Consider the following 6,737-nt stretch of genomic DNA (forward strand, 5'->3'; position numbering starts at 1 on the left):
AAAAAGAAGAAGGAAGAACTCCTCTGATTTTTTGCCTTACATATACTTAGGCATTAAAACTCCGCCCCCTTTTCAGTCGAAATTGCATTTCCTATTCTGATGTTGTCTATATGTTTGATTTGCACAGCTCAGCTGGTCAGAGAAGCTCAGACATCCGTCACCCCCAACAAGAAACTCTCCCGGTAAGTCACCTCTCAACCACTTTGTCTATTAACTAGCTCAGCTTCTGTGATGAGTACAAGCCTTTACAGGAAACTCACAGAAGACATTTGACCAACGCCAGGTGCTCACAGAACTATCTTAAAATATAATCCTTAAGATAAGGAAAGAGTTAGAATTTAGAATGTGTTTCAGACTGTGATAACATCAAAGATACCAAACACGATTATGAATGAAAGATTTGAAACGGAAAAATAGTTTTTTAAAAAAACCGAAACCTTATCTTTCAAAAGAGAGATTTTCAGAGAGATGATTCTTGGCCAAAACCTTGGTAGAGATTATCTTCTGGTTGGAGAACTAAAACCTTCTGCCAGGATTTCTTCTGAATTCGAGCCCAGCCATAAATTGTGTCTAAATCTGGTTCTTTTGGAATTTTTTTCCCCCTGAAAAGAGGAAGCCTTAAAATTGTCCAAATTAATATCAAATTATAAATGTTAAACAAAGTCACCTTTTAACATATCAGTTCCTCAGTACATTTGGTGTATGATTCTTTTTCTGGCTCAGAATTTAAAGGGGAAATTTTCTGGGTGCTCCTCCCAGCTGCCCAATCCCAGGCACGGGGAGTTTGAGACTCACAGGGATGACTTAGAATTCTCAGTCCAGAAGAAGCAGACCAGGCAAGCCAGAAGGGACTGAGCGAATCAAGAAAGTCTGACAGTAGATGGAGTATCTTCCATTTGGCCAGTTCTTGTCTATGTGGGGAATCTCTTAATCATAGCAGCTCAGGAACTAGAAACACAAACTTCAGAGGAAACGTGAAAATGGTAGTCTGGGTTCTACAATTGACCTTGACATCGGCCCATTCTGTTCTGACTACATCAAGACACCTGGCTGATGGTCCTGCCCTTCAGTTCTCTCACGAAAGAATGAAAGGCAGGGTGGCGCGGTGGGGAAGAATGCAGGCTGCCTGCGTTCAAAACCACTTGCTTCCTAGCTGTATGTTTTTAGGTAAGCTATGCATCCTCTCTGAGCTCTGATGTCCTTATCTGTCAGCTGGGTACAATACCATGAGCTGCCTCATCGGGTCACCTTGAGGAGTCATTGAATAAATGACTTAGAATAGTGGATGGCATGCAGCATGCCCTTGGGAACTGTTAATTATCACAGCACGCTCGTGGGGAGGCTCCTGTGAGCTCACTCCAGGGAACGGCAGTTTCGGGGTCATGCTGGATGGACGGTGCCTGGCTCAGTTTCGTGAAATTGTTATCAAACCATCACTCATTCCACGTGGCTATGGAACACCAGATTTTTTTTTGATGAGATGATGCTTTTGTGAATTTCCCCATAGAGCAAGTGAGCAAAGGAAGCTAGCAACAAGCCTTCCCTTTATTACTAAAGTTCACTGGCCAAAAAATGGGGCTCAAGTGAATGTAGAAATCTATGCATCAAGTTTAAGAACCTGTTCTTGTATAAGACAGTTTATATTCACGGTGGGCCACCAAGTATATTCTAGGACCTTACACGAGATCACTGTTTCTTCGTTCACAGGGTAGAGCAAGATGGATTACTCAGTGGCGACTCCATCCTATGACATTGATTACAGTATGGCGGAGCCCTGCCAGAAAATCAACGTGAGGCAGATAGCGGCCAGCCTCCTGCCCCCGCTCTACTCGCTGGTGTTCATCTTTGGTTTCGTGGGCAACTTGCTGGTCGTCCTCATCCTGATAAACTGCAAAAAGCTGAAGAGCATGACCGACATCTACCTGCTCAACCTGGCCATCTCCGACCTGCTTTTCCTCTTCACCATCCCGTTCTGGGCTTACTATGCAGCAGGCCAGTGGGACTTTGGAAATAGAATGTGTCAGTTTTTGACGGGACTCTATCTTATTGGCTTCTTCTCTGGAATCTTCTTCATCATCCTCTTGACAATGGATAGGTACTTGGCTATCGTCCATGCCGTGTTTGCTTTAAAAGCCAGGACAGTCACCTTTGGGATGATGACAAGTGGGGTCACCTGGGTGGTGGCTGTGTTCGCCTCTCTCCCAGGAATCATCTTTACCAAATCCCAAAAAGAAGGCTCTCGTTGTACATGCAGCCCTCATTACCCACCCAGCCAGTATCATTTCTGGAAGAATTTCCAGGCATTAAAGATAGTCTTTTTGGGCCTGATCCTGCCACTGCTTGTCATGGTGATCTGCTACTCGGGAATCCTGAAGACCCTGCTTCGCTGTCGAAACGAGCAGAGGAGGCACAGAGCCGTGAGGCTCATCTTCGTGATCATGATCGTTTATTTCCTTTTCTGGGCGCCCTACAGCATCGTCCTTCTGCTCAACACCTTCCAGGCCTTCTTCGGCCTGAATAACTGCAGTAGCTCTAATAGGCTGGACCAAGCCATGCAGGTGACAGAGACCCTCGGGATGACGCACTGCTGTATCAACCCCATCATCTACGCCTTCGTCGGGGAGAAGTTCAGACGGTACCTCTCCGTGTTTTTCCAAAAGCACATCGCCAGACGCCTCTGCAAACACTGTCCCCTCTTTCAGCGAGAAGCTCCCGAGCGTGGAAGCTCCGTTTATACTCGTTCCTCTGGGGAGCAGGATATCTCTGTTGTCTTGTGACTTGTTTTTCACACACAGACCGGGGTGGGAGGAAGTTACTGTCATAGAGGGTCTAAGATCCATCCATCTATTTGGCATCTGTTCTAAGTCCAGCAGAGTTGAAACTCATAAATTCTAGAATGCCAAATCAAAACATGGATGAAATAGCCTTGTCATCTCCCTTCCATGTACATCGACTCATGGGCAAACTCACCATTCGCTGCAAAAGTTCATTATTAAAAAAAATCTCCAGAAAATTGCTGATTCTTGAGTTTGGTATACCTGACCAGGAATCCGGAAAAATATTAATTTCTTGCTTGCGCAAGGCAACATACAAGTTGTAAATATGTTTAAAACAGTTCCTTGCCTTGCCATGGGGAGAAGGGACACGAACGCAATCAGTTAAGGAAGGACATCTTCCTCAGAGGTGAGTTAATAAGTCCCACGGACGTTGAGGACCAGGGCAGAGCCGTTGGCCTGGTGAGAGCTGGGACAGCTTCTTCAGTGACGGGACCTGCGGGGGATTGGCTGCCAGCTCCAGGCTGCAGGTGCTGCACAGGCAAAGATATGTGGCTGGTTAGGGGAGGCCCTGGGAGGAAGAACAAGGGTGCATTGTTAGGGACCCGAACAGCACCGCTCGTCCAAGTCTGAGAGCAGAGCAAGGAGCCCTGGCCGGCGTTGCAGGAGGCTCATTCCATGCCCAAAGGACGGCCTGGAAAGACAAGCGTTTAGAGCCAGGAGACCAGCAGCAAGCAGGTGAGGGTGAGGAGGCCTCCACTTAGGCCGAGGCGCAGGGGATAGGAAGGAAGACGTATATTCACAGCACTTAGGATGAGAGTCAGCAGAACTGGGGGAGGATTTAGGTGGGAGGTGGGAGGGGCACAGAGGAGTCAGGGAGACTCTAGGCTTCAAACGTGCAGATTGGAGATGTCCTAAAAGAGACTTCAAGCATGGAAGGAGGATGAGGTTTAGGTGGATAACAGTAGGGCTGAGTGGGCGGAGGGCAGAGGGGCTCAGTTATGTGAGCTCACACACAGCCTGGCACAGGCAGACACTGGGTTGTCTCTCACTGATGCATCTGCCTTCAGAGCATCCAGCTCGATCATGAGGCATCTCCAGGAGGCTTTAAAACAGCAGCTTTGTGAAGGCACGAGCCTGAGGTCCAAGGGCACGTGCAGATGAGACGGGAGATCTAGGCGAAGGATGACTACCTAGTTAATGAAAATCCAGAACTTTATAAGCGTGTGTGTATCACCTTCTGGATTTAACTATCAATCAGCAAAAGGGAGAAGGAACGTAGTCATTTGGAAACAGTCTGCTCCCAGCTTTATAAGCCACAAAAAGAACAATTTACCAGCCTCCCCGTTTCAGGCTGAGTGTAAGGGCCTTTAAATGCCTTTTAGGTACCCAAACACTAAGGGAGTTCTACATTTCAAAGAGATCTTTTGCGTTTGCGGTTGCTAGTTTTATTATTTTGTACCTGCTTGAGCATGTTTTGAATTTCGGTGTAGCTGAGGCCTGGTGATAAAGCTTAGGTGAAGAAATGTGAAGAAGTGAGAATCACTCTGGAAATTAAGGTGTCAGAATAATAAAGAAGTGCTACTGATTTTTCTCAAACTCTGAAACCTGAAACTTGAGGGCTGTGGCTTCGAGGGGAGGTGACTGGAGGGGCATCCTTTTGCTCTTAAAAGCTGCATAACTGGCGGAGGACCCTGGCCTCTGGGTCAAGTCAGCATGCTGATAGCTTTGTGCCTATATGCAGATCCACATATGCATGTGATATGCTAATGAATATAGAAAGTTGCAACCTGTTTCAAAGAAAATAGGTGTCTAATAAAAACCACTTTCTAAAATAATCGATCGTATGCCTGTTCTTTCAGTCAAGTGTACGCTTCGAGAATAGCACACACACAAAAAATAGGAAAGCATTGTAAGTAGTTGTTTAGGAAAATTCACACACACATTCACACACACACACACACGCACACATTGAGAATTGTATTTCTTTTTAAATATTTTTAAAAGATGACCCTTTACCTGAGTCAAACTGCCAGAATAATTGGTATTTCGAAATGCTACCTCTAAGAGTGGAGTTTCTGAGCAATTGACACCGAAAACGTTAAAATTTCAAATTTCATTCTACTAGTCAAGTAAAAGAATTGACATGTTTTAAAAAAAAAAAAAAAAGAAAAAAGGAAATTCAGGTGTGTTTGCGCGTACGGCAGTGTATGTTTGAAAATGAAGACAACAGACAACACCACGTCCTGGGCAGTTAGCTGCAGCCGCGAATTGCAGACGTAGGATGCAAAAGGATGAGACTGGTTGCTGTAAAGGTTGCTTTTCTTTCCTTTAAAAATGCCTCCCCCAGGGTCTACGGCCGTGCCACCCTGAACAAGCCCGATCCCGTCTGATCTCGGACGCTAAACAGGGTCGGGCCTGGTTAGTACTTGGATAGGAGACCACCTAGGAAGACCAGGTGCTGTAGGCATAAAAAATTTTTTTAAAAAAATAAAAGATTGTAAACTGACAAGGTCCTTGCAATCTGTAAGGTTAACCAAGGGCCACCTCACCTAAAAACAAACAAATAAATAAATAAATATCCCTCCCCCAAACCTGGCTGTCATTACAGTGATGACAAGGGTGCCCGTGTGGATTTCTGTGTGCGTGTCTCTTATCCTCAGGTGCTCCAGGTAGAGGTGACCTGTCCCAGCACATTCATACTTTAGAACGCTCTGGTTTTCAGCCCACTGGGCTCTCACCTTCCAGCAGGTAGGTCACTGGCAGCAGGGGCCAGCTGCCGTCCTACTCGGAGCTCTGTGAAATGAGCAGAAGACAAGGGCAGCTGGAGCTGGCTCTTCAGACTCCTCTCCCAAACAATAACCTGAAGGACCGCCTTCCATCCCCCAGCCAAAAGGAGGCGTGAACCAAGGAAGGCGGAGAGGGGGCGGGTTTAGAGTAGCGGGAAGGGGTCAGAGAGAAGGGAGGCCTGTCCCAAACGATGAGGGCAGCTGCCGGGGAAGTTCGGAAGGGGCCAGTTGTTATGGCCGCTATGTAATACTTCTCATCCTCTTCCCACCTTAATAAATGACTTCAGAGTTAACACGAAGGGATTGGTACTCCAGGTGCCTGCAGCCTTTCTAGGGCACATTCCCGTGGGCTCCCCAGTCCCGCGTCTTCACTCCTTGTTTGCCTGGACCCTCCGATGCCCACTCTTCTCTAGAGTTGTGCTCCCATTCGCCGGCCCCTGCTGCTCAACCCGGAGGCCCCCGTCGGGGAGGGCGTCACGTCCGTGCCATGGATACAGTCAAAGTAAGGGTCACTGTCCTCCGCAGGGAGGAATAATGTACGAATTCATAAATTCCGATTCTGTTTACACTTGCATCCCGAGGGTTAAGTTTCGAACAGCTCTAAGTTGAACCGCCTTGGCATTTCCACCGTGATGATTACATTTGCAAGTCATTCGTTTTCTATGGGAGGGAAGGACAGACTCCCGAATGTGGGCATCGACTTCCAAGTGTTAACCCTGCGAGGGTGGAGGGAGCGGGCATAGCGGACAGAAGAGGCGAAAACAGAGAAGCATGTCCATGGCTCCTCTGCTTTCGAATGAAGCTCACTCTAGAAGTCTTGCTCGTATTTTTCCAAACTTTGATATTTTAGATCATGTGTGACCCAATTGCGCCAAATGTTCCTTCGTAGTTGTCCATAAGCATTTTTACAAGTCTTACTTATGTCTGGCTCCCTATCGTTACTGCTTTAATCCGATGACAGGTTCTGTGTCATTGTGACTCTGTCACGTTTCGGGGATTTCTTTTTGTTTCTTTTTCTAAAGGGAGTAACTCGTTTTTAAAGCATACTTTATAGACGTCTTTTTCAAACACAAGTCAACCGAAAGGTCCTCAAAACCACGGAGAGCCTTGGGCTGCACTGCCCCCCCGTGGCCACTTCGGCAAACCAACAAGGCGCTGTCCACCCGCCCCCACC

General features: G+C 47.0%; 1 protein-coding gene and 1 pseudogene across 1 annotated transcript; both read left to right on the top strand.

Annotated features, from left to right (window-relative positions):
• Window positions 1–1,713: 1,713 nt before the first annotated feature.
• LOC102891616 (C-C chemokine receptor type 5) lies at window positions 1,714–2,964 on the top strand. Its single transcript, XM_006914865.1, has one exon. It carries the CDS (start codon window positions 1,719–1,721, stop codon window positions 2,775–2,777), a length of 1,059 nt encoding a protein of 352 aa, XP_006914927.1. The 5' UTR covers window positions 1,714–1,718; the 3' UTR covers window positions 2,778–2,964.
• Window positions 2,965–5,125: 2,161 nt separating this feature from the next.
• Window positions 5,126–5,244, top strand: LOC112482078 (annotated as a pseudogene).
• The last annotated feature ends 1,493 nt before the right edge of the window (window positions 5,245–6,737 follow it).

This window comes from Pteropus alecto, unplaced genomic scaffold (assembly GCF_000325575.1).
Source record: "Pteropus alecto unplaced genomic scaffold, ASM32557v1 scaffold156, whole genome shotgun sequence".
NCBI lineage: Eukaryota > Metazoa > Chordata > Mammalia > Chiroptera > Pteropodidae > Pteropus > Pteropus alecto.